Source organism: Apiospora aurea (genome assembly GCF_038362705.1).
Source record: "Apiospora aurea strain CBS 24483 chromosome Unknown utg000005l_segment0_segment0, whole genome shotgun sequence".
In the NCBI taxonomy this organism is placed as follows: domain Eukaryota; kingdom Fungi; phylum Ascomycota; class Sordariomycetes; order Amphisphaeriales; family Apiosporaceae; genus Apiospora; species Apiospora aurea.
In genome coordinates, this window is record NW_027117392.1 from 866,047 (window position 1) to 891,644 (window position 25,598).

A 25,598-nucleotide genomic window follows, 5' to 3' on the forward strand; every position below is an offset into this window, starting at 1 on the left:
CGCACACACCATACTTACAGCACAAAAATAGCCAGATGTGAGAGAGGAATCGATACTGCTTAGTTTTCGCAGTCATTTCAATCTGGACGCTAGACCGCAAATAATTGCGCAAAAAAGCAAAGTCCCTACTTCTTTACGACGCCCTTTTCGTACAGTCTACCCTTCTATAAAACAGTGTAGCGCGCAAGAGCCCGTCTACTCGATCATGTCGATATCGTCCAGAGCCGGCGCGTCGGTGGCAGGTGCGATATCAGCCGGCGCGCTGGTGGCGTGCTCGCCAGGGCCAAAGTAGTCGGCCATCTCGGCGTCCAACTCCTCCGCCGTCTTCTTGGGCCGGCCTCGCGCTTTGCGCTCACCACCATCACGGTCTTCCTTCTCCCGGGCTTCTCGGCGCGCTCCAGGTCGTCGTCCCCTGTCGCCACCACGACCATCTCCTCCGCGTCGGTTACGGCGCATGGGGCTTCGCGATCGGCCACCGGATCGTCCACCAGGCACGTAGCGGTCGACGTCGCGGTCCCTGTTCGAGTAGCGGTTGGGCGACAATGAGCGGGAACGTCCGCCAGGCACCGTTATCCTGTCGGCCAAGGACCGGCCGGGCATGTAGGCCGAATCGAAAGGGTTGCGCCTGGGTGCCGAGGGCATGATGGAGAGACGAATCGGCTGGCCTGTGGAGTAGAGGCTGTTAGTTTCCCAGGTCTGATCCGAAGCATAGCTCATGTCTGCCTACCCTTTGCGTTGGCGCCGTCAAATTCGCGAATAGCCTCCCTCGCGTCATCGCTGCGGTCGTACGTAACGTACGCGGTTCCCTCCGAGCGTCCGGCGCGGTCGTAAAGGAGTTCTACTTTCGTAACATCCCCGATTTTGCCGAAGAGGCCCTGGAAGCGCATACATATTAGCTGGGGCCCAGTCTCCTAGAAAAGGACCCGTTTTCGTAACTTACCTCGAGATCCTCTTGGGTTAATTCGTAGTGCAGGTTGTCGACTTTGATCTTGGTGCCGCGCGCATCACTGCAGGGGTTCGGCGGTTGATTAGCAAGCGCTTGGCTTAATGAAGTGACAGGCTAATGAATGGAGACGAACGATGATGAGGGTCCGGGCGATCGGTTGCGACCGCCGCGAGGTCGTCCGCCGTAGGCTGTCCAAGATATATATGTCAGCCATGTGTTGTTGGTATGGACGGGCGACACCAGAAGCGCGTAGAGTACGTACAGCCGGCGTCCTCGAACTTATCGTGGACCCATTCCCTAAAGCGCAGCATCAGCATCAGAATGTCAGCTCTCTCGTTTCAGATTTGGTGCAATGCTTGCCAAGGCTTGAGGCTTGGGGCGGTAGGTAGGGTAGGGTTGTTCTCTTACGAATCCATCTGGCGCGAATCGTCTCTAGTTGACTGTCTCGCAGAACGAGAGCGCTGGTTAGCCGGGCATTCAATGAGGTGTAACTCTGTCTTTCCGTCGTCGTCCACGTCTTCATCCATCGCAGAGCCGGCAGCACTTCCGAACATGTGTTGACATCATCGTGTAGCCAGCCGCGTTTCGCAGGGTTATGCATGCATATCTTGGTCTTGTTCGAGCTGGGAAGCTTGCTGTTTTCCGACGGAGCGAATGGAGATGGAGGGATTCTCTTTTTCGAGGGATAGTTCAAACAGGGAGGAGAGATAGGAGTTTAATCCACCTGTAGGCGCAGAAGAAGAGTGGCCGGTTAGCCTCCCGTAGTTGGTTGGTTGCGCGGTGCGTTGCATGAACACGCAGGGTGTACTTGCCTTTCTGACGCCATCGCGAGGGTACGAGTCTCGCTCGCGTAGGCGACCGTTGTCCCTGTCCCTGCCGCCGCCGCCATTGCCGCCGCGTCGAGGACGAGGGCCGCGCTTCTTGTGCTGTTGGGGAAAAGGGCGACGATGTTAGCTTGGAGCTTCTAGGCGTTGCCGGCGTGATGACACAACGCAACGCGGCCGCGGCCGAGCCTTCCAGGAAAAGGGACAGGCAGGAGAAGGAGATGACCAACCTGGGAATCAGCCACGATTTCGTCGAGACTGCGGTCCATGATTTTTACGATGCTTCTTTCCTTGGTGTAAATGTTCTGGGGGATGTGGTTTTGGGGTAATGTGAAAGAAGTCTGAATGGGAGAAGGCAAGGAGCATGAACACACACACTGCCCAGGTCCAACCAAGTACATAAGCTTTGCTCGAGTGCTGTGCTGCATGTACAGGTACGGACGGACCATTTAATTGGGTTTCTATGGGCCCCTAAAGTAGGCAGGTACAGTACAGTACAGTACAGTACAGCAGCCGGAGCTCACGACTCAAGAAAGCAAGAAAGAAAGAAAGAAAGTGGGGCGCCACCTGCCGAACACGCGCTGAAGCTGCGCTGGCTGGGCTTGTGTTTCAGCGCTGGCTTGCTGGCTTGCTTGCTTGCTTTTAGTTACTGCGAAGCAGCTGGCAGGCTGTTTGGTAGCCCTGTGGCCAATCCCAAGAATATACGATATAAGCACATAAAGTACAGTCTATAAAGAATAGTTTACAGCAGACAAATTATTTGGTACGCACATACGTGGATGGCTCAATCGTCCAAAGGATCCGGGGAGTCCAGTCCCACGACATGGCGCTGTAGGGAGCATCGATCTTGGTCGTCCAACTGTCGCGAGGACAGGGGCTCTTCAGGTACAGCCCAGTGCTCGACGCAGCACCGAAGTGACCGGCCACTACGTTGACCCCGGTCTTGCCCCCCCTTCGGATCTGCGGCCCCCTCGACGTTCGGCAGCACATCCTCGCCCTTGGGGGCAACGGTCAGCGTCAGCCGCGAGCTGACCAGATCGCTGGCCGGATCGACCGAGGACGACGGGACATCGCCGCTGCGATCTGGCTCGGCGCAGAACATCATGTACGACCCCGGCGTCACGATGCCGTCCGAGGAAGACTGACTGGCCGAGTTGTTACGCTCTTCGAACGCCTTGATAAACACGTCCATGTCATCTTGCTCGGGCGCCGCGTACGTCGTCTCCGGGTCCAGCGAAAGGAGGCCTTGCTTGGCACCCCATCCGCCACCGCCGCTCACTGTCCATCCAGAAATGTGATTAGCACACCAGGGGGGAACAATCGAGCATCAGCCCCTACGTAGAGCAATGCAGCGCATGAACTTTTGAATAAAGACTTACAAATCTTATGCATCCGGCATTCAGCCACTAACAGCTCCCCATAGATCTCGCGGGCTTCGACGTCTAAGCGCCACTCCTCCGCATCCTGGTTGCCCAGGTAGGTCTTGAAAGCGGTATCATACCGCATCTTATCGACCGTCCACGCCGGCATGACCCACGCCCACACCCCCATGGGCGAGGGCGCCTGCCCCGTGCCGTCGCCGGCCAGCCAGGCGGCCGCCCTCTTCTCAAAGAGCCGGGGGATCAGCGCCTCGAGCTCCTTGGACGCGGGCGAGACGACGCCGTCGACCTCGACCTGGCGCACAATGTTGCCCAGGCCCGTCACGATCTTCCGCGGCGGCGCGATGGGCACCAGCGGAATGCGGACCGGCAGGCCTTCCAACCCCCGCAAGCAGGCGACCTCCTGGTGAGACTTCTCCTCCAGCCGCGTTAGCTCCATCGGGCGGTGGCCCGAGGCGGAGGCGGAGCTCGCCAGCGACCAGCGGCTGGCGAATAACGTAGAGCGACGACCATTCTGGAAAAGGGTATTTGCCAAAGGTAGCGTGACGGGTGTGGGAACCTCTTGACCATCGATATTTTCAGCTTCATGCGCAGTGAACTGGACTGCAGAAGCCCGGTCCGGATAACCTTTGCCTGCAATCTTGCCCTGCTCCCATAGTGACGGTAAGAGCGATGCAGTGCCTCCGTAAATAATCGACAGGCCCTGGTGAGGCTTGCTGTGTAGACGGTACGGGTCCGCGATGCCATCTACCACGCCGAAGAGCACATCGGTATGAGATTCACCCGCTGCCGACGTGGCTGACGCGTCTCCTCGCGGCCGCTCTTGGTGGAGAGTGCCGAGCAACTGGGACATGAACCCCTGATCCTCCGACCAAGACGCAAGTTCCGGCGAGGCCAGAATTACGGCGGTGCTCTGTTGTGCTAGTTGATCACCATCCTGGGAAGCCCCATTTGATACGCTCCTGCCAGGATGACCCGAGCCCTTCAATTGGCCTTTGAGAGAGTCGAGAACAGCCCCCTGTTATCTCGGTTTGAGCTTTCGCTATCGCTATTTGGTGTGGCAGGTAGCAAGGAGCATTGCACTTACCTTGGATGGCCTGCCTATGATGGCGATACTCAGCTGGTGAAATGTTCGCCGGGCAGAATGAATGGCAGGTGCCCTGAGATACCTAGCCTGCAGGCCGGCGAGGTTCCGCACCAAAGACGCCCTCATATCAATGGTGGGAGAGGGTGTTATGGTTTGGGTATGGCAGGGTATGGCAGGGTATTGTAGGTGTCTATCTGTGTACATACATGGATGCCATGGATGAGTTTGGAGCTTCAGCCACACTAGAGCTTATTAGAGATGTGGCTGAATGTGACTTTCCTGAGTGACTGGAACCCGCCCTTGCCTTGCTCAGCCGGAATATCAAATCGGTTTCAGAGTTGAGGATGGGAAGCACATCATCCGCCGTGAAGATTTGGAGTTTTTCTTAGTGATGATAGTTTCAAAAATGTAATTGGCTGTTGTGTGCTAATATACGGTAATACTGGTTATTTACTAGACGGACAAGACGGTGAAAAACCTTCCAAGCCCTATAGGACGGAATGTGCCTGACGCCACTATGTTACACCACCCACGAAGGAATCCCTTCACCCCTTTTCTCTTCCGGCCTCCCGCCCTCTCTCCTTCTCCCTGTAAATCTGTCTCTCTTCCCTCTCTCTAATTCGGTACTAGTACAAGCGTATGAATATGCTTTGAAGAACGAATGTGGACTATATATGCGATACCCACCCATCATGTCGTTAGGTTCGTAATGTGGTAAGGAGTGTTTGTGCTCCGACGACTCGCTAGGTAAAGCAATGTCCTCTTCAGTACCGGTAGGGGGCGTAGCCATTGTTGCCATACCCTGCATTTCCACCGTAGCCGCCACCGTAGCCGCCACCGACTCCCATGTTGGGTAAAGTCGGTTCGCGGCCCATGGGCGCGGCGCCGCCAATCAGGCGCTCGTCATCGCCATGCATCGGGGTGTTGGGCGTCAGAGGGCGGGCAGAGCTGTTGAACTGGGCTGCGTTGCCATACGGGTTGGCTGGCTCAGTCCCGAGATAGCGATCGGGGGAGGTGTTGCGAGCAAGCGGCTGCTTCTCCTGGACGTTGTCCGTCACCGAGAAAGTCGTGCTGCCGTGCGACTGCTTACGATCCAAGAGCAACGAGTTGCGGGCATCGAGAGGAGTGAGCGCATCCGTTTCACGTTGCATTTTCTCTGTAAAGTATTGGTCAGTAAATTGTATTCGACGGGCAAACTGTATGATGAGGACCTACCCAGCTCCTTTCTACGCTTGCGATGGGGGTTCTCCTTGCAGCAGGCCACAATGGCATTCCAGGCGACAAGGATGGCGAGAATACCGGTAAGGGCAGATTGCAGAGCAATCAGCACGACACCCGTAACGGTCTGGGTGGTTTGTTGAATGCCAAACTCCTCCACGAACACCAGAATGCAGACGACGGAAAGGACGCGAACAGTCTGGATGGCGATGTTGACCCAGTTGCTTGACTTGCGCTCGTACGGCCGGCTCCAAAGCAGCACGATGAACATACAGCCTTCGATTATGAGCTGCACAATGGTCTGGACCATGCCGTGTCCGTCAGTCGCAGCAAGGCAACAGCCCTTGGCGAACATGTAAATGATTGTCGGGACGAAGATCCACCAGTAGTCCTTTCTGTAGGATTCGTAGAATAGACTGTACTTGACCCAGATGTCCTTGTCGTCGTAAAGGCCAGCCGAGTCGCCCTGGGTGTCCTTCAGCTTCTTAGCCGTGCTCCAGATCTTGTAGGAGAAAAACGCCAAAATAGCCGTGAAGAGAGCCAGCGTCACGCCTGCCAGAACCTTGGCAGCCCAAGAATCGCCATGCGTAAACTGGAAAATGCAGTACAGAACCCAAATACCGTAAAGCAGCATGATCAGGGAAGTCACAGCGCGGGCAATAGAACCCCAATAATGTTTGCGGAACCCTGTCAGAGACTCGGGGAAACTGCCAAACAGTGCCCAGAACTCCAAGACCACCTTGACCAACAGAATGCCGACCACAATAACGCCAATAACAATGGCCACAATAAGGAGAACCGTCATGAATGTGTTGGATTTCGGGACACTGAGCATCTGGACATAGCCTGAGATGCCAGATACAGCGGACCGGATGCTCGACTCCGTCGTGGTAGCGGCGGTTTCGTTCGCGGTCTGGGTGGGGTTCGCGATGGTCTCGATATCTCGGATGGCTAGCGCAAAGTCTTGCATGCTGCGCTTGATGAGAGAGCCCTTGGGAGTGTTCGTCGATCCGTCGGGGAACACGAGAGTTGCATTCTTCAAAAACTGAACGCCGTCCATCGTCAGGTTACCGCCCGTCGAGTTGCGAAAATTGTCGATCGACATCTGCATCCGAGTCCATGGGATGAGACCCGTCGAGAAGGCGAAGTTCTTAGAGAAGCTGCGGTAGACCTGCGGCACGTTGACTGACATCATGCCGTTCATCGCGAAACCTTGAAAGACACCAAAGACTTCGGTGAAGCTGGGACTGACTGTGCCCGCTCCACCGGCGCCTGAGCTTGCCGCTCCCGCACCCGAGAAGGCAGCTCCGGCGGCAGAGACGCCGGATAATACCAAGGCAGCGCCAGCAACACCGGCCGCGACCAATGAGACGGCTGAGTTGTGGGCTGTCTTGCCGTTGGTGACTTGCGATTGGATGCAACCGACATCTTGTCCGCCGTCCAGAGCCTTCAGCTGTAGGGTTGCCATGGCGGCAATATCGGGAATCTGGAAGGCGATGCTGGGAATCATATCGGTGTACTGGGAGGGAATATCCTGGCTGCCCTTGGCACCGAACGTGCCCGACGGGACGGGGCACAGCTGTTCCACATACGTCTTCGCCTCGCACGGGTTGAAGCTGTTGGCGTATACCTCCTGGCCATATGCCGTCACCTTCAAGACAGCCGTGACGTTTTGTCGCTTGTTGCTCGTCCCTAACACGTCAAACGTGACCTTCTTGGCGTCGTTGTTGTACTGCATGTTCGATTTGGTGACGACGATGTCGCTGCTCGTCTTGCAGTTGCTGAAGTCGTTGGCCGTCAAGATCTGGTCTCCCACCACGCCCACTGCCATAGCCGTTGCCCATATCGCCGCCCGCCTAATATTCCACCCTAAGCCGGACCGGGCCATGGTGAATGATGATTTCGTTCCTCTCTTTTTCCTACTCTTCTTTTGGCGCACAACGTCGCCTACCGTAACAAGGAAATTCGATATATGATGTGTGGTGATGACCGTGTTGGTGGATGAACTGAAAAAAAAGCCGACAGCTGTGCTCTACAGAGATGTCGTAGCGATTCAAAAAAAAAAAGTAATAACCCAAATAACCCAATTCGCAATCGACAGTGTTTTCGTATAATCCTAGACAAGATGCCGTGGTTTTTGTTTCGTCGGGTTCAAAGGGAAGTGAAGAGAATAGGGACTCGCAGAGTGCACACACAAAGAACAAGAACGGTAGCAACAAAGATGAGAAAGAAAAAAACGGCGTGTTAGTCAAGAGAAAGAAGTTCGAAAAAGGCCGAGGATCAACCTGGAACGAAGGAAGAGGCAATAAAATGCCTTTGGAAAAAGGAATCGGCGCCTGTGGTTGTCTACAATGACGGTGGTGGTTGAGTCGTCGACCGTGGGAGCTGGAGAGGTGGTCGACGATGTTTGGATGGGGGACGGGACAGCACACGGCGCATAGGTGAAACGAGGAGGCTGTATTATCGGTTCAAAGTCGGACTCGGTCCATCGAACAAGAGGGATGAATGAGTGTGGTGGTGTGGAGAGGGATCCTGACTTTGTTTGGAGTGGGAAAAGAGATACAGTAGAGAGGGAAAAAAGGGTGTAAGTTGTGGGATAGCAGCCAAGTGGCCAAGCAAATGGGTTCGTCGAAGGGAAAATGGTTGGTGAAGAGTCAAAAGCAAGATACGCAGCGAACAGGCTCCTGGATCAGCGGGTGGCCCAAGATGCGCCCGAGGTCCATGCCCGGCCAGCATCTGGTTGCAGCAAATCCCCCCTGACGCTATCCATGATCGAACGCGCATCCCTTCTCCTCCTCTCTCCATCCATATGACGACGGCCTAGTGGACGGGGACGGCGTCGTTCGTTGGTTCGTTCGACCCCGTCCAGTCGATCCCGGCTCGGAGGCGGCCAGCCCCCTGTCACTTGTCGGATAACTGTTTGGGAGAGAAGCCAAGCTGGGCCCACGAAACCCCAGCGGGCAGGGGCCTGCAGAGGCCTGCAGGGGTCTGCTGGGGGGCCGCTAGCAGCACTAGGCCGCCTAGCGCTCTGGTTGGCTGCAGGGGACGGCGTAGGGGGCCCGTCTAGGCTCTGGGCCCCCGCCCCAAGGCTTGCCCGGCTCTTGCTGAAACGGCCACAGTCGAGCGCTAAGGCGAGATGAGGGAGCCGAAGGAGAGGGTTCCTGGCTCTGGCTCTGCAGCACACACGCTGGAGCAGCCAGAGTCCCAGTGCTCTGGCGGCCCAATAGTGACCAAAAAGGTCATGCGACTGGTTGATCGATCTCGCTGGAGATAGTGATATGTAGCATGGTCGCAAGGGATCGGCAGTCGATAACGACGGACAATTACATTAGCAGGTTACTAAGCCTCCCGATCCCACCAATCTGCCACAGCCTCCCCGTCCCAAAATCGACGGTAACTGCAGCCCATCCGGTTTCTGCAAACCGACTCCATCCCAACTCTGGGCGGCAGGCATTCGCCGGTGGAGTGGCTGTCCACTAATCTTGCGCCTCAAAACAAAAGGGTTGATGGCCCAAGGGCCCAAGGGGGGCTGAGCATGACCCGAGTCAATGCAAATACCATCATCGGAAATGGCAAGACGGGCCACCCAAAACTTGTTTGCCAGGCCCTCCCTACGTGCCAAACGACAAGAGACGACTCGGCCGACCTTCGAGAAGCTTTCCATGTCTAATATCGGATAATACGCGGCACCTGGACAAATGGATTTCCGCCAGCGGCCTGGTCCCCATGGTCCCCAGTGCCCCATCAACCCATAAGCCCATATTTCCCAGAGAGATACAGGAGACGAGATGATAGATCGGATCTTGCTTGAGGTTACAGATTGTCTCGTCTCTAATCAAAGCGACCAAGGCTTGCAGGCTTGCGACTAATAAAACCTACCCATCACCTCATCAAATACGTAAGCTCCCGCTCGCTCGGACTTGGTAGATCCAAGTAATCTGCCTGCGAGCCGACATATTTTTAGCTCCTCAGGGCCATCTCAAGGTTTTGCTACCCGAAAGGCATCCAACATTGGTAGTGGTACGTACGTCGTGGCTGTTCGGCATGCCATGGACGGTACTCGTGCAAATGTTGCCGATTGGTGCGACCCGCCATTTCGACATGACATCGCATACGATATATCGCGGAGAGACGGCACGTGTCGTCTTTACTGCATCGGGACTCTCAAGAAAAACGGTTAATTTGCGTGAGACGCTCGCCGTGCGAACGACGTATTGCTGGCTCAAGCTTCATCTGCCAAAGCCAAACTAAGTAGGCCTATATGATCCTTTTGTCATTCATTGCCCATGGGGGTGGCGCAAAAACCATGTTCCATGCATGGCCATCTTTTAGTGCCGCCAACCAGCAAGCCAAGGTCTGGCATATCATCACGGTTTGATTGACTTGGTTTCCTGGGCAATGTGAATAAGACGTGATGGCATATGCGGTGGCTTAATGGCTTGTGCCGAGACCGAGACCAGGTTTATGCGTGTTGTCGACCCGAGGAAACAACTCGAAACAGAATCGAATCATGCTGAAGAACATAAAGTCTATTGCAAAACGAATCAACTCGAAAATCGAATACTGGCCGCCGCCTGCTCTTCAAAACCGCCCGTGTTGTAGGTAATAAATGTGGTTTGGAAATCAAGATGTATCCAGCCCCTCGCTTCATATTCGTTACCGTAATTCGAGATAGATCATAGGAAATCCCTGGGCTCGAGTCCCTGTCACCCCAAGCAGCCAAATTTCCAAGCTTAGTCACAGTAAACCCCTCCTGATAAGTCCTGAAAAGGAATCGCCGTAAATCGCAGACAAACTTCACTGAGAAACGCCGCTTCCATCCATAACACCGTACCCCATGAACGGTGGCGGATCTCGATGAATCCGCACCGTGCGAAACCCCCTTTTCACTTAGCGCCAATGCAAGGGTATATATCGCGACAAAAACAAGACAAACATGCAAGTCGAACACCGGTTCAAGAGCTATAGAAAGAGTTGTGGCCCTGGTGAGGCGAATGTGCATATGGTGACACCGATCCGGGGTTGCTATAGTGGTCCTGCATCGTAGGATCGGTGGCAGTGTCGTACGATACTTGGTTTCCCATCGGATCTGGCATTCCCAAGGCATTGAAAGCCGGGAAAGCCTCCAGCTGATTCTGACCGCCCATGAAAGTGGTCACTGGCTGGCCGTACGGGGCTGCGGTTGATAGAGACATTGGGTGGTACTGCTCTTGTTGGATGAATCCACCAGCAGTCTGGGGCATGGCCAAACCGTGGCTTTGTGTAATTGGCGCGTTATACTGCGCCGAGACGGTCGGCTGGTTATAGTATGACGTGCCCAGCGCTGCACGACTCATGTCTGAGTACGTATATATATTATTATTCATTTGCTGGAACTCGCCAGGGGAAGGGTTGGAAACAGCATGAGGACGCGAAGGGCTGAACTGCTGAGGGCCCTGCCTAGACACGGGAAGTAGATTGAAGTTCCGAGGTGGAAGGTCCTGGACTGGGCTGATGATGGTGTCCTCCTTTAGATCCCCATTCTCGACGAGCCTGAGAACAGGCAAGCTGATATGCTCCATGTGTTTGGCAAGGTGGACAGTAAGTTTCTTCCAAGTTGGGAATGTCTTGCCGCAAAATCGGCATGGCTCATCCTGAGGGCGGCTTCGGGTCTCCTGATGACATCTTTCTACCTTTTGCCAGGTTGGGTCACTGCCGCCAGATCTTTTGATTGCAGTCTTGGTCTTCACTTTTGGCTCTGTGAATTTATGCTCGCGCACAAGATGCTGCAAGAAATTGTCCCTTCGGTAGCAGACGTGGTGACAATCTTCGACGTCGCAAGTCCACCATTCCAGGTGACGATGTCCCTCGTTCTCATGGCGAACCCAGTCGGCCTTCCTTTTGAACATCTTCGGATCACGGCAAGGGGGCCCAAGTGCAGGTGAAAGGCTGGACATCCTCGTGGACATGCTTGGTCCAGTCGGATGGCTTCTGAAACTTTCTGTGCGTATAGCAAAGCTGACATTCCAGTTCCGCCGGGAGTGACGACGTCGGTGGTATTGGTATTCCAGAAGGAAAGCTTTCAGCATTTATACCGTTCTCTAGTGGAGTGGCTTCACCGTCGGGGGAGTCTGAACAAGCGGAAAGGGGATCGACCCCTCGAGCATCACCTCTGCTGTCAAGAGGAGCCGCAGACCCGCCCTGGGCCATGCAGAGATTGCCACACATGCATGACCCGGTATTGGCCGCCTTGAGATGCTTGATTTTGAGGTTCTGCAGGTTCTTGTATCGAACAATCATCTGATGTGCAATACGCTCCACTAAGTAGTCGTATGTCTTGTCTAGGCCGGGGTTGAGGCGGAGAATGTGCTGCTGGAATCCTTCAAACGTAGGGACGATGTCCTCGACCTCACCTGGCTCAACTTTGATGTCCGAATCGTCCAAAGCGTCGTCCTCGTCCTCGTCTTCATCGTCGACATCTAGCGTTGACTGCGATCCGGCCAGACGGGCCACAGGAGGACCACCTTGTTTCTTTAATAAGCCCACAATGTTTGGCGTCGAGTCGAGGTTTCCACGTTGAGGCATCTCTGTCTTGCTCCGCGGCCTTCGGATGGTGTTTCGTACGGTTGCAGGGAAACCGAATGGGCTCTTGGGAGAAGTAACAGGCGTTGCTGCGTTGATTGAACCGCTTCCGGCATGAGCAGTGCCAATGGATGCAGCGCTTTGGGCCATTCCCACCAAAGTGGTGTTTATGCTTGGGATTGCTCTTTGCTTAGTCCAACTGGTAGCGCGTGAAGGGGGCGCTAGACTATCTTTCGACTCTCGTCTCTCGCCCTGGTTGGCTTCGTCCGACGTAGCATCATCTGTGGTGCTGCTGTTCCTGCGTTTGAGAAGGCTACTCGCACTGGACTTGCTAACGATTCTTTGCAGGATGCTTGGCCGACGAGAAGTCGAATTGCCTCTGCTGATTGAAAGTTTCTTCAAGAAGTTGCCGCTCACGACTCCCTCGACATCTACAACGCTTGGTAGGCTTCTTCTTCTCGTCCCCCAAGTGGCCGCCCGAGATACGATCGAGCCATTGTCATGACACATCTCCTCGAACCGTTGAATAGCGGCTTGTGAACTTTCAGGCTGCAATTTTGCAGATGCGTTATGCGATATGGGATGCACCACCGGTGCGTCAGACCAGTTACGGCCTTGCCGCATGATGTCCAGGTCGGCCTGGGTGATCTGGCCACCTGAGCCATCAGTCTGGTAGTACGTCCGGCCAGGCTGGTGCCTGTTTTCGGTGGTATCTCCTAGAGGAACCTCCGTAGACGGTATATTGTCATCCATCACGTTACTCTGGACAGGTGCGGAAGAAGTCTCTGGATCACTAATTGGGAATCCAGTAGTCTTCTCAGTGGCATCAGATACCCAAGCGGCGACATCTACGTTGCGCTCCTCGATATTACGAGTTGCGGCAAGTTGATTGATACTGGTCGTTCTGTCTTGAGAACGAGCCTCAGGTGCGAGCCCGAGCCGCCTTGTTGAATGGTCCGGTATCCAGCATCCTTGTGCTTCATGAGACACATTGGAAGATGACCCGTGGAGCGTAACATTAGACAAATTGTCATCCATGCCCCCCAGTTGATGCGCTGGGTCTGAGCCAGGGGCCTCCTCCGGTTCAAATGTGCGCTCAATAGCATGCACAGGTGGTTGGCCGTCCTTGCCCCATAGTGATACAGTGACTCGGGGACTTTGGCCGGCCATGTTGGCATGTCGTGGCGCGAGGCTGTCGTGGTTATCGTCACTGGACCACTCGCCGCTGTTCGAGTCCGGCGTGAGCTGGGGGGCCGAAGAGCTGTGGTCAAATGAGGTGGAGTCTCGTGGTGGGGGCTCCTCCGGATTGAATTGGCCGAATGTCGTTTGGCTATATTGATCTTCGGCCCAGCTTGAAGCTATATTTGGTTGGCTTTGGTATTCAGCAGGCTTCGTACCAAAGTCTGCAACTTGGGCTGCGAAAGGCAGGGACGAGGTATAAGTCGCAAGTTCTGGGTTTTTTGTGCCGCCGAGATGTACTATTTGGGGCCCCAGGAAAGCAGGTGCCGGCCCTTCAATGTCATTGAAGTCAGCACCAAAGAATGGGTCGTCGGGCTCACTAAAGTCACTTGGTTGATAGGTCGTTGAGGTGGTAGTCGACTCGGCCGGCGTATTGGAGGCTCCGGTGGGAGAAGCCGAGTTGCTCTGTAAGTGGGATGAGTGCGGCGACAGGAGCTGCTGTGAATCTACAGGGTTGAGGGATTGGTGATAGAAGGTGTTCTGGGGTGGGCTATGGTGGGGCACGTTCATCCGGTCTCTGGGGCTGCCGCGATGGTCATGTAATGAGGCCGGCGAAACTGTATATATTGAAGAAGACATGGTGGAGGAAGTCAAGGGGGTGGCCCGAGGTTTGTATATATGTCGAGTCGCAAAGACGGTAGGACTTCAGCTCCCGGTGTTGGAAGGCAAGAGAACGTTCAAGCTCCGGCGCAAAATCCAGCGGCGATCAGTAGAGGACGCGCGCGCGCGGAGCTGGATGAAACCCAGTGAGCTGATAAGACTGAAGCGCAGGTCAAGGAAAAGTGTAGCCAGAGACGGGTCGTGTAGAATGATGCCCGGATCGCGAGTATTGCGATCAAGAACTCAATTGATCCCTCTCGATGATACGGATGGTGAGATTGAGAAGGTGGAAATCTCGCTCGCTCCAGATCGAAAAAGGGAAGGGCAGAGAGCCCGAGTATTGTGTGCTTCCCGTCCTGTACAGCCGTACAGCAGAGAGCGAGCGAGTTGGGGGCTGCACTTCCTCCTTCCCTGAACGGCGCTTAACACCCAGCGTGACGGTGGAGCCGCAAGTCGGGATGGACAAGGTACTTCGAGGGGACCAGGGGACCAGGGTAGGCTACAAGGTGGAAATACTGCCTAACGCGATGCGCGAATCAGATGTGCATGAATGCTGCGGCGCGAACTATGACGGAGGAAGAATCCTGTAATGGTCTTTGGGAAAGGTTGGTTGTTTCTGGCAGTGTGCAGGCGGAAGAAACGAAACACAAGAGGACTCGAGAGACTGGCAGGCTGGAGGGTGGCAGGGCATGGTGAGCCGGGCTGGACAAGGTGACCCTGTAGGCAGATCGGTAGGCGAACCAGCAGCTCCCAATAGTACCTCGTTCGAACTTCGCTGCTGCGGCTCAAGAGTCCCCAATCGAGTTAAGGCACTGCTGCGCTTATTGGCTTCCGCCGATTGTCATTCGGCCACGCTGGTTCTGCTCGTCCCAAGGCAGTTTTTTCTGGACGGGAAAAAACGGGGATCGTCTATCAGCTAGGCGTTCTGCTCAGCCGAACAGACAACCACACACACACCAACACAACACAATACAACATATCTCAGCAGGGAACCGCACCACACCTGTTTTTTACAGCTAGGCGTTTCCCAATTCGTGTTGCATCTATGTTGCGACGTGAATATCATCCGGGCTGCGACCTGTGGCAGTACACACTGAAAGCTCTTGCACACCGAGGACAGGTCGCGCCACCCATCGAGACATAGGGGGGGGGTGCACTTTCCCCCTCTGGCTCCTTCGAGTCTGTAAGAATGTACTTGCATCTTACATATTCGAAGGTGGGGAAAATAAGTAGGCAACGGTAAGGCTCCCGTTTTCCCCGCAATTGTTAGCATCCATCGCATCGCAACGCGGCGCAAAGCACTGCAGGCTCAAGACAGGACCAGGACCACCTTTGTGATGGAGGAGATGCACGGGCTACTTTCAGACTGGATGGACAACGGCGTCTGTCGAGTTTTGCAGTCCTGTGCAGATATCAAAAGATTGGTCGTGACTGTTGGATGAGAAAGCGCAGGCAGGTACCAACGTAAAGTAGGTCCCTAAGCAAGCTGACATCCACTAAGTACCTACCTACATGTAGTTGCACTTTGTCTGCCTTTGGGGGTGGTATGTCACGGGACACAGCCACAGCTGCGGACCGGACACATCGTATCCTTGAAGCAGTCGAGGAAAGCAGGGGGACAGGTACAGCCAAAGGGCGGGCGCGCTAACAGAAGCTAATATATACCAAGACGGCATCTCTTCCGTTGGGCTTCATTGTGCAGTCAGATCCATAGCTCAAAGGGAAGGGAAGGGCATGCGCTCATCGGTTCGGGTATGCAGGTCGTGCGTGCACTTGCTTAAATCTGGCTCCATTCTATGTCCCGAATTTGGACATTATGTAAGTCTAAGTTGCATGCCTTTTATTCCCTATTGGCTGTATTGTATAATATAGTTGGACACTTTGCTATTTGCTTGTCTCCCCAAAGTTCGACTTCAAGGGACAAATGATCGATTCAAGGTAGTGGCCGAAGCTTAGTAACCTAAATTCATGGGACATATGGGGCTGACACTTTGGCCTGATCCTGATCCATCTTTTCCCGCTTCAGCGTTCAATGCTTCCAGTCTTGGAAGCAATCGATCAATGACAGCAGCCCGCATGCCCAAACCAGACGTCCACCGGCTAATTATATAACATAAGCTTCCTTCTCCTACTTCAGCCCACATCACCAACTGTTTATAGAATTCGAGGAAGATGTTTCAGGTTAGTCGCTCCGACTTCTTTGTCAAACCCCAACAACAACAGTAAACAACCCCCAAGCAGAAGAACCGGCTGTGGCCATTTTTAGAAGGAAATTTGTTACAAAAGAGACAGCCCGCTGAAATGACGATCTCTCCCATCTAGCCGCACCCAGAAGAGTGAGTATATTCCGGCCGCAATGCCACCACAACCCGTGGTCGCGTGGTGACATAGCAGGATCGATCTAATGCAATACTGCTACTGCCAGCCACTTGCATCTTCGCATGCACCGTGCCCGTTCGGTCGTTCTCACCAATGACGAGTAAGTGTGTGTCTGTCTCTCAGATCATATCTATCACGCCTTGCCTTGAACCCCTTAACCAAACCACTCCTTCCTTCCCCTCCCTTCATCTGCTTTGCTTCGCTTTGGTTCGCTTCGCTCTGCTTACGAACCACCTACCAACCCACCCCCCTTACAGACTAGTCGAGATCCGCGCCGCCCAGCGCACCTTCGAGGGCGCCTACATGCGCACCGCGCTCTCCCAGTTCAGCTTCGCCCTCATCATCCTCAAGATCTTCACGTCCGAGTTCTACGCCATCGGCGCCCTCTTCTCCTGCTACGGCGCCGCCGTCCTGCTCGTCGCCATCTACCGCCGCCACCAGGGCAACCGCCAGTTCTTCACCGCCCGGGACGTCGCCGCGGACGGCACCGGCGAGGTCCAGAAGAAGTTCCGGACCAGCGGCAACAGCGTCGTGCTGCTCACCGTCCTGAGCCTGAGCGCCTACATCACCCTGATCGTGCTCACGTGGCGGCTCGGCTCCTGATGATTGATTGGGTTTGGGAGGGTGGGAGCGGGCCATCGGTGGTGTCAACGGTCTGCGGGTTGGTTCCGCAGGGCCCGGCAACTGAACCTCCCCGTCCGGCCCTAGGAGTCAGGGTGCCCGGGCTCCGCTATCCGGAGATGAGAGATCACTCTGTGCGTCTCGTATTGCTTGAGGTCAGAGTGAATCCAGCTCCTCGGATGAGTGAAGTATGGTGCGAAAGCGCCACAGAGACGACCGTACACGGGAGATGTAATGAGTAATATAGACATGATTATTACAACAATAATTCAAATTTCCAAGTCGAACCCTTCTTCCCCTGACATCCTGTGCCAGAGACTGGAAGCTTTGTCAACACGAAAGCATCAAAATACGAAGATAGAGAAACAAAGCAAAGACGACAAATTACAGTATGCAAATGAGACCAACCGCAGCAAAATTCCTTCCATGATTTTCCGTACCCATGCCGAGAGATGCAAATATTTAATCCACCCATCCATCCGTTTCCCTCCTTTTTTTCCTTCCTTCCTCCCACCAGAGGTAAAATGCATTCGTTCCCCATTCCAGCCGGTTGAGATCCGAGAGTGGAAGCAGGGTGGTGGCCCGCGAGTACGCGATTGTGCTACCAAAGTCTGAGGCTGCCCGGTCCGACCAGGAACCACGCCCCTATGTTTCCCCCGGAAATTTGACGCTCTCACGTCCTTCCCTCGCCCCCCCTGTTTAGGCCACCAGTTGTAAATATGTACTTGGTATGTGTGTCAAAAAAAAAAAAGGGTTTGCCCAAGGCGGCGGCTCTTATCTCGCTTCATCTACGCCCCATCTAATCTCGCTCTTCTCTGTCCAGTCCCGCTCTGGTCATCGTTCGGTGGAAGCACTGCCACAGCAAGCGCCAAAAATCCTCTTTCCGAGTGGCTATGTGTTCGTTGGCCCATTCTTGGATATGTAATGTATGCCATTGGGGCGCTCGGTCGTTGAATTAGAATTGATTGATTGATTGTAGTTAGGTAGTTAGGTTTTAGAGATGTATGTATGTGGTAGATCCGTTCCCAATTATATAATATGTAAGTGTTAAGTGTATGTAACAGGTGGTGCATGGTGTGGGTAGCAGCAATAGTGGTGATGTGATAGGTGGCACAAGCTCGTAGGAGGCGGCTGAACTGTAAGGCAAAGAAACATAAGAGGAGACAGAAAGGGTAAGAAACAGTTATTCGGATCGGGCCAGGATTGCTGGTTGCGGCTACAGTGACCGTGTTACCACTGCGGTTGCGGTGCTGGTTCGGAGACGTTTCGTGTCGCAAATCGTTCTGGTACGAAAGGGTTGCTGCAGCCACGACCCCTAGTCGTACCAAAACCCCATTTCGGATAGGTATGCTTTTTACCCTCCGTGACCTCGTAACTCTTTGCCGGAAGGCTCTGCGAACTTCCTTTCTTCTCTCTTTGCCTCATATTACGTCCTTCTCCTGCCTGTCGCATTTTCTGTCCAGAACAAGGACGAGAAACCCCAGGAAGCAAATGATCTCGTCAAGAGCACGAATTGTATGTAGAATGGTCAAGAGGAGCAGGTGTAGTCCCGACAAGGTTCGCATGGTGGCTCCGCTAGGTTCGAGTCGGGGGATTCTTTTCCCTTAACTGGCAATCGGGTTTCTTTCTGTTCCCTGCACAGATAGAGTTGGGCTGGCAAGCTCGTTTCCCCCTCCGGTCAAGCGATCCCTTCTTCAATGCGGATGCTGCTGCTGGGATTGTAGCAGCAGTCATGCCCGTAATGGCCGCTTTCACCAAACCACCGGTCTCTGAAACCATATTCCTTCCTTTTCTCCTCAACCCGCCACACAGCCGTGTTCTTCTCTGGCCCGGTTTTATCTTCCACCGTAGTACAGGGCCCCCGCGTCGTGGTGCATGCTCTCGCCGCCGCCAGGAGCCTCCTGGGCCCCAGCGGCGCCCTCACTGTACCATACCGAGCCGTACCCATCGGCCCTGCGCCCGTAGGCACCGCCGTACGAATGTGGAGACCAAGCCCCGTAGTTCGGCGGCGCTCCGGCCCCTGTTGAAAGCGATGCTGCGTGTTGATTCACCGCACTGTCTACGGCTGCTACTCCGCCCGACAAAGCTGCCGCGGAGGTAGCTGGCGCGTACGCTGCCGTCGTCGAGACCCGTCTGCTATCAAAGGTGCGTGATCCTGTCATGGGCGAGTATGTGCCATGGGACTCGCCGCCGCCGCCGCCGCCGCCATACGGCATAGACCTCGTCGTTGCTGCAGCGTACGAGCTCCAGGGCACGTCTTCCGCGCGCGATCCCGCCTCCTCAACTACAGCACCTGGTACCGCCGACCAAGTGGCCGATCCGGGTGCAGCGTGGGTTGTGTAGGGGGAGAATGCCGGGGATACGGGCGACGCTTGCGGATACGTCCGCCACGACGCGTTCAGGTCTTCGATGCTCTTGGTTGAACTGGAACCGCTGGCGTCCGTCGCCATCCATTCGCTTACGCCATGTCCAAACTCGTAGGCTCTCGTGCCAGGGGTACTTCCTGGAGTTTGTTTTTTTCTCACTTTAGCATATGCACGCAAGCGCCTTATACGGTTTCGACATCGAACACCTTGGTTTGATGAAGGGGGTGGGAAAGAACCAGTCCAGAAGCTGGTCTTACCTTCAGGGGTCACAGAATAAGTGTTTGCTGATGCGCTTTGCATGGCTGGGGGTCCCATGTGCTGCAGCGACTGTGATGTGCTGAGTTGCGGGTACAGTTGGTGCCGCGCTGCGTCCGGTGGCTGTCCAGTCGTCATGGCTGGGGAAGAGGACGTCGAGGTGATCTTCGATCCTATCGATGAGCGCGTCCCTTGCTTTTGCACAGGCAGTGCCGGTGGCTGTTGGTCCACGGGGAAGAAACTGCACTCCTTTTTCAGTCTGATGCAGTTCATGCATCGACCGCCAGGATCAGCAGGCTGTAGGATGCATCTGATTTTTCGACGCCGGCAATGGCCTTTGGAGGAGGTGTCAGCAAGACGACCGCATGATGGGAGATGTCCTCAGAATACAAGAGCGAAAGAGCTTGGGTGTAAAACATACCGCATGCTACCGATGTGCGATGGTAACCAAGCTTGTTGCGTCGCTTCTCGCTGCTTGACAACGCCATGTGTCCATTATCTGGATCAGTTGCCCCCTGTTTCCTTACGTTAGGGGTTGAGAATGCTCTCCGTAACTTGTACGGCTTCTGGACAGAATCCCGCCTTTGGACAAGGGGCATGAGGGTGTCCTGAGCTGGGTTTGGAGGCTGTGGTGGATGGGCAGTTCTGTTTCTTACCTCCATCGAGGAAGCGGAAGGCGTCGCGTAGCTACTGATGTAGCTCGCGTGTGGGAGGTCCATATCGGCGCCGTCCTGCGGCGGCGGCGGATATTGGTAGGACATGGTAGCTATCATGGGCCTGAATAAGCTCTCAAGATAGTGGGATCCAAGTTTGGGTTCCAAGAAGACTGGCTGGTTCCTCGATGGCAGTTGGATTGCGACGGCCATATACAGATATGTGTACGCTTGGTTCCTAAGTGTTTGTTGATGGGAAGTCTACTAGTCAGGTCGGTTGCATCGGCTAGCTGGCCCGATGGTCCTCTCTCCTGGAAGGGGGGGGCAAACCGGGTTTATGTCCTTGAGTGGCAGCAACTAGAGGTCGGGTTCGAGTTATGGCTGGTATGATGACTTGATATCCGTCCAACAGGCTGGTGCAATTAGTTGGGTCGTTGTTATTAGAGAAGGAGCAGGAGACGGAGAGAGGGAAGCGAGGAGAGGCGGGCCAATCGAGTCCGTAAAGGCGGTTACGTTGCGGATCCGCGAGCCAGAGTTTGGATTTCCAATGCGACCACAGAGGGAGTCAGCATCCAATTTGAGAAGCCTGTGTGGCAAGGATGCCAGGATGCTGCTGGACGCGGCACAACTCGATGCGTGATACGGCAACGCAGCAGAGTGTCCACTTCTAAATCAACTATTATATCTGAAGCAGGACCAGAGGGGAAAGCGGGAGCCAATGATGATCTGAATCTGGTAAGATTTAGGACCTGGGCCCGGTAAACTGGTCTTGGACTCCTCGGGAAGCTGGTATAGAGTGTGATCGTGTGGGATGGGTATTGACGTGGTCCAGTCCAGGTGCGGAGGTCAGCGCATTCGTCCAGCTTGCGTAGGTATACGCTGTGTATGTGTGTATCCCGGCTGCGACAAAAAGAAACGGAGAGGGAGAGGGAGGGAGAGAGAGAGAGAGAGAAAGAGTTGCGAGGCACTCGCTAAGGACTCGACGAGAGGTTGTTCAGGTGGTCACGCCAACAGGGCAGGCCATGTATATAAAGAGGTGAAGCATATACTTGTTGATGGCTTGTTCCGGTGGTGGGAGCTCAACAGCGACGGGGCTAACTGTACGTGGCCTGGCGACGGTTATGGCTGGACGCCACGGCGTTGCGTTGCGTTGCGTTGCGTTGCGTTGCGTTGTGGTGCGGTCGAGCTAGGGACGGGCCATTGTTCTTTCTGTCATATGGTTGTACAAGACTAAGAAGAGGTGGTTGCGTGGCTGCGTGGTCGAGCGAGAGCACGCTGTCGTCGTCCTTCTTCCTTTTTCCTTCTTCTTCTTCTTCTTCTTATTTGTTCATTGCTTTCTTCTCTTCTTTCGGCTTCAACCGTCCGATTCGCCTAGGTCGTCTTCGCCGTATAGCCGGCGGCGTGGGAATAGGTAAAGTAGAGATGGGCAGGAGGGATATGGACCCTGAATAGGCCAGCAGGGATGACGCCAGAGGCTGCTGGGCGAATAAGTCGACTACTGCTGCTGCTGTCACCACTACTACATGTACGGTGGTAGTAGCGTCTTTTTTTTGTTCTTCTTGTTCCTTTTCGATTCGATATCGGAGATCCCAGGGACTCGTCCTGTCTTATTTTCTTTTCTTTTTTTGCCATTCGACCTTCTTCCCTAGCTGGGGACCCACGCGGCGATGGCTACGGACTTATACAACTAGGAAGTGGGAAAAGGAACATGAAGATGTACATGCCTACCCAGGCAATCTTCTTCCACGCTCCCTACCTACTCACTGGCTGGACGGGGTGCGGGTGGGATCATCACTTGGATAGCACCACACACGGTGCGCGTGTCTCGCCGGCATAACGCTCTCTTTTTCCCACCCAGCTCTCGAGCCCTGCTTTGCATTGTTCTGCTCGGCACACTCTCAACCTTTTCTCGCCTCGGCTTCTACGTCTGAAACAGCGAGGAAAATTCCCTGAGCCGGCCTGCCTGGCTGAGGAGGGGAGGGGGTAATTGGCCGAAAAAAGAAGAAGACTGGATGCTATGTTATGCTGACTTCCCTTTTCATCGAGCCTGGGCCGATGTGTTCTGGCAACCGCCAGTTGGCGCTCTATGCATTCAACTTGAAGAATGATTAACAACCCTGCTAAGGGGCAAGGATGGCCTACTGAGCTATGGGGATGGGCAGATGGGGCGATTCAGAAAACGACACACCCCTGCACTCGTTCTATGACTGATTGAGCCCATAATAGCCAGCCCAGACCGGGGATGCAGGCGGGCGCTGGCTCCCGGCGTCGATGGGGCAAAGGCTTCTATCAGACGAATATTACTTGTTTCTTTTTTTTTTTTTTTTTCTCTTTACTACCGGCAGGCCACGGGTTCTTCCTCGGTCTCTCTTAACATAGCCTAGGTCTGTAGTCAGTGTCGTGTCTATCTTTCTCGTCGTCGGCTCCTACACCTTTCTTTACCTTAGCTTTCTCGTTATTTGAAGTTACCTAACAGACGTGCCTATGGGTCAGTGTTCGAATAATGCAAGTGTCCTCTTCAGGTACCCGAACGTTACTAGGTGCATGACAGTATGGCAGCATGGCTGCCAGGGGGTTGGTTTTGAGTAACCTCATAGTGTTGCCCGAGCAGATCTGGTATCCTTTCCGTTGCACAAAACACCCCCGTATATACGCCAATGTTATCCAATGTCTCCACGGCCATCGCCTCCAAGTATCTATGTATGTAGTCTCGGGGATTTCCAATGGGAATTCTAATAAACTCGTCCCCAACAAGTCGCCTGCCCCAGATTTACACCTGAGATGATGAGATGATTTGTTTAAGGTAGCATCCGGCAAATGACACACGCCCAATTCGCTTGGGACGGTTCACATGTAACGCCAGCAGGCCCCTTAGTAGGATTTGGCTGGAGAGCCAGCAATTACAGCAGTCCGATTTTCCAGGCCTGTGAGATTTGTACCCGCCGTGGAGGTAACGGTTGAAAATTAATTCTCCGGTGCTCGCTTACTTACTCGCTTGCGGGCTTGCTTTACTATTTCCCCTTCCGAAAATAGACGGACGCGATCCCTTATAATTTCAACTTGCAACTGGAGCACTGGAGCACGATGCAAATACCTACGATGCGTGTCCAGAAATGTGTGTGGGCTAGTAGTTACTTACCTATAGCATAGATGTGTGTAAGGCAGGTGCGAAGTTGGTCGGTGGACGTGAGCGGAGCCTTGGTGGAGTCATAAAGATCCTTGTCGGTAACATGTCAAGCGTGTTGATCCCGGTGCCAGATGGGTGTCAGTCGAAGAACGCGCTGGGTTCTGCGCTGCTGCTGCGCTGCGAATAGGTGAGTTGGGGTGAAGAAGGGTACGTGAGTACATTAGGTACTCACACACACACAAGATCCCCGAACCCAGTGCCATCCCTGTCGCTAGATGAACACCCCCTCCCCTCGTCATGCTCTGGCATTTGCTTTCCTTCGTTCCTTTTTTCCAAACAAGACGAGCCTATTTGATGTCGGTGGACATATGCAGCTGTTGTCTGGAATATGGGTTTGACACCCTCTCCCCTTCCAGCACCAGATGCGAGATGCGAGATGCGCGCAAGACAGCAGCCAAGGGAGCGAATCCATTGGACAGAATGTTTATTACCTGGCCGGAACAACGCGAGCCAGCCATACCAAGCTATTTTTGCCAAATTCGCATCCATGCTCCTACATGATAACTTCAATGGCATTTCCATTGAGAGATGGGCATTCGGACTCGGGCAAGTTTGGCTCTTCTTTGCCCCTGCATTCTCCGTCTCATTAGCAATTCTACGAGGTAGAGTAGGAGCAATTAGCTACATACCGTGGCTGAAGTCGTAAAAGCTCGTAAGGTCCCGACGGTTCTATTGATGCGACACCGTTAGCCTCCCATGGATTTGCAAAGTCTGGCACCCTCTGCACGGTATTGGGGCGCGGAAAAGGTGAAAAGACGCACAGCACGCAGGACGCCCCATCCACCCAGGGTCTGCCACACAAACATACCTCCACGCGCACACACACTTCTGATAAGGCTAAGCGTCGCTGTTGCCGTTGCTTGATTTGGTCACGCAACGACAAGGTTTGAGACGTCGGTAAGCTCATGCAATGCGCGACCAGCCCGACCGGCCGCGGAGCCGACGGTACAATGGGTGGTTGAAGAGATAGATTGATCGATGCAAGTAAGGCAGTACCCATCTAGGAGCAATCCGGAACTGCCTCGCTCCATGTAAATTGTTCAAATAGTACTACACCCATACGTTAGGGAAGAGCGGCCGCTCAGCTCGGGGGCGGATCCAGCAGACCGGGTCCTAGGCGCTGCGTAGAGACTTCGGGTCCTCAGAGGACGGAAATTAGATCTTGAGGATTCGCTGTGGTGGATTGCCGTCGTGCTCTCTCCCGGAAAGCCGGGGAGCAAGTTAATTGCGATCAGAGCCTGACGTTACTGTCGTTAAGAAAGCATGGCATCGTGTGTGCGTGCGTGCGTGCGTGATATGAGAGAGAGCGAGACCGCTGCCAAGGGTACCTAATGATGATTGCGGTAGCTGTATGTACATACCTGCACCAAGGTATGTCCATGGAGAGAGTATGTCGGGCTTTTCCCCCGGAATCTCAACAAGTGGGCCCGATCACGGTTGAAACATCTCCAATAGGACTGTTAGCATTTTGACGGCGCTCAGCTCATGATCAAGGCATATGCATGTATGGGTTTGATACCAGACGCAATCTCGCCGGGCATCACTTCTACCTCGGGCCCCACTGAGCTGACTGGCCTGGGCAGTTGCTCAGACTCTGGGCCCGGGTTGTTTTCGCGTAATGTTGATCATCGACGTCTCCTTGTTGATATGTTGCACTCGAGGTGGTGCAATCCCGTTAGGTTGAAGTCGATCGAAAAAGATAGGATGAACGATACGACGCAGGCACCATCGACACCTTGATGATGATGCGGGATTCAGTTAGCGCGTAGCCAAACAGAACCGGCCGCACGCGTGCCGATGGTGCAGGCCAGGACAGGAAGGACGTAGAAAAGCAGTTAAGAATCCTCGGTGCTTGGCTACCTAGCCGTCGATCAAGAAAGATGCGCGACAAGGGCGGGGGTCGTTCGTTCGAACTGGGCGGCGGGGTCGGGCTGTTGATGGTTGCGGTTGCTTGGCAATAAAGATCCTGACCAAGCAGGGCCAGGATGGATGGGATGACGGCAATAAGGGGAGCGGATGGGAAGAGATGAGTGAGCGCTAGCTAACGATCTCGTTTGCATTACTGTATCAGATCTTGGGCCATCGCATCTGGCGGGTGTCGATCAAACCTGTCATCCTGTCATCCCGTTGCCCGGCTCCCCAATCCAACACGACCACCACCTACCTCTTCTTCACCCTACCTACTATACTTGCTATATTTACGCCGCCGCATCGTCAGTCGGGCAACGCTTCGTAACAAATCGAGCCCCGGCGGGCGGGCGTTGCCAATGCATCTGAGACTGA

At 54.4% G+C, this 25,598-nt stretch overlaps 9 protein-coding genes across 9 annotated transcripts; 1 reads left to right on the forward strand and 8 right to left on the reverse strand.

Annotated features, from left to right (window-relative positions):
- Nucleotides 1-195: 195 nt before the first annotated feature.
- PG986_006850 (uncharacterized protein) lies at nucleotides 196-1,500 on the reverse strand (the record flags this gene model as incomplete). The annotated part of the gene is made up of 6 exons (XM_066843072.1): nucleotides 196-665; nucleotides 728-875; nucleotides 941-1,007; nucleotides 1,080-1,134; nucleotides 1,209-1,243; nucleotides 1,355-1,500. The coding sequence occupies 6 exons, from the start codon at nucleotides 1,498-1,500 to the stop codon at nucleotides 196-198; spliced, it is 921 nt and encodes a 306-aa protein (XP_066699184.1).
- Nucleotides 1,501-1,539: 39 nt separating this feature from the next.
- PG986_006851 (uncharacterized protein) lies at nucleotides 1,540-2,039 on the reverse strand (the record flags this gene model as incomplete). Its single annotated transcript, XM_066843073.1, has 2 exons — nucleotides 1,540-1,872; nucleotides 2,001-2,039. 2 exons carry the CDS (start codon nucleotides 2,037-2,039, stop codon nucleotides 1,540-1,542), a joined length of 372 nt encoding a protein of 123 aa, XP_066699185.1.
- A 515-nt stretch (nucleotides 2,040-2,554) lies between these two features.
- On the reverse strand, nucleotides 2,555-4,362 carry PG986_006852 (uncharacterized protein; the record flags this gene model as incomplete). The annotated part of the gene is made up of 3 exons (XM_066843074.1): nucleotides 2,555-3,048; nucleotides 3,150-4,167; nucleotides 4,237-4,362. The coding sequence occupies 3 exons, from the start codon at nucleotides 4,360-4,362 to the stop codon at nucleotides 2,555-2,557; spliced, it is 1,638 nt and encodes a 545-aa protein (XP_066699186.1).
- A 638-nt stretch (nucleotides 4,363-5,000) lies between these two features.
- On the reverse strand, nucleotides 5,001-7,342 carry PG986_006853 (transient receptor potential domain containing protein; the record flags this gene model as incomplete). Its single annotated transcript, XM_066843075.1, has 2 exons — nucleotides 5,001-5,392; nucleotides 5,452-7,342. The coding sequence occupies 2 exons, from the start codon at nucleotides 7,340-7,342 to the stop codon at nucleotides 5,001-5,003; spliced, it is 2,283 nt and encodes a 760-aa protein (XP_066699187.1).
- A 3,067-nt stretch (nucleotides 7,343-10,409) lies between these two features.
- PG986_006854 (C2H2 finger domain-containing protein) lies at nucleotides 10,410-11,342 on the reverse strand (the record flags this gene model as incomplete). The annotated part of the gene is made up of 1 exon (XM_066843076.1): nucleotides 10,410-11,342. The coding sequence occupies one exon, from the start codon at nucleotides 11,340-11,342 to the stop codon at nucleotides 10,410-10,412; it is 933 nt and encodes a 310-aa protein (XP_066699188.1).
- A 7-nt stretch (nucleotides 11,343-11,349) lies between these two features.
- PG986_006855 (uncharacterized protein) lies at nucleotides 11,350-13,833 on the reverse strand (the record flags this gene model as incomplete). Its single annotated transcript, XM_066843077.1, has 1 exon — nucleotides 11,350-13,833. One exon carries the CDS (start codon nucleotides 13,831-13,833, stop codon nucleotides 11,350-11,352), a length of 2,484 nt encoding a protein of 827 aa, XP_066699189.1.
- Nucleotides 13,834-16,295: 2,462 nt separating this feature from the next.
- On the forward strand, nucleotides 16,296-16,836 carry PG986_006856 (uncharacterized protein; the record flags this gene model as incomplete). The annotated part of the gene is made up of 2 exons (XM_066843078.1): nucleotides 16,296-16,333; nucleotides 16,491-16,836. 2 exons carry the CDS (start codon nucleotides 16,296-16,298, stop codon nucleotides 16,834-16,836), a joined length of 384 nt encoding a protein of 127 aa, XP_066699190.1.
- A 1,853-nt stretch (nucleotides 16,837-18,689) lies between these two features.
- PG986_006857 (gal4-like Zn(II)2Cys6 binuclear cluster DNA-binding domain-containing protein) lies at nucleotides 18,690-19,613 on the reverse strand (the record flags this gene model as incomplete). Its single annotated transcript, XM_066843079.1, has 2 exons — nucleotides 18,690-19,357; nucleotides 19,478-19,613. The coding sequence occupies 2 exons, from the start codon at nucleotides 19,611-19,613 to the stop codon at nucleotides 18,690-18,692; spliced, it is 804 nt and encodes a 267-aa protein (XP_066699191.1).
- A 131-nt stretch (nucleotides 19,614-19,744) lies between these two features.
- Nucleotides 19,745-20,236, reverse strand: PG986_006858 (uncharacterized protein; the record flags this gene model as incomplete). Its single annotated transcript, XM_066843080.1, has 2 exons — nucleotides 19,745-19,990; nucleotides 20,132-20,236. The coding sequence occupies 2 exons, from the start codon at nucleotides 20,234-20,236 to the stop codon at nucleotides 19,745-19,747; spliced, it is 351 nt and encodes a 116-aa protein (XP_066699192.1).
- Between the last annotated feature and the right edge of the window lie 5,362 nt (nucleotides 20,237-25,598).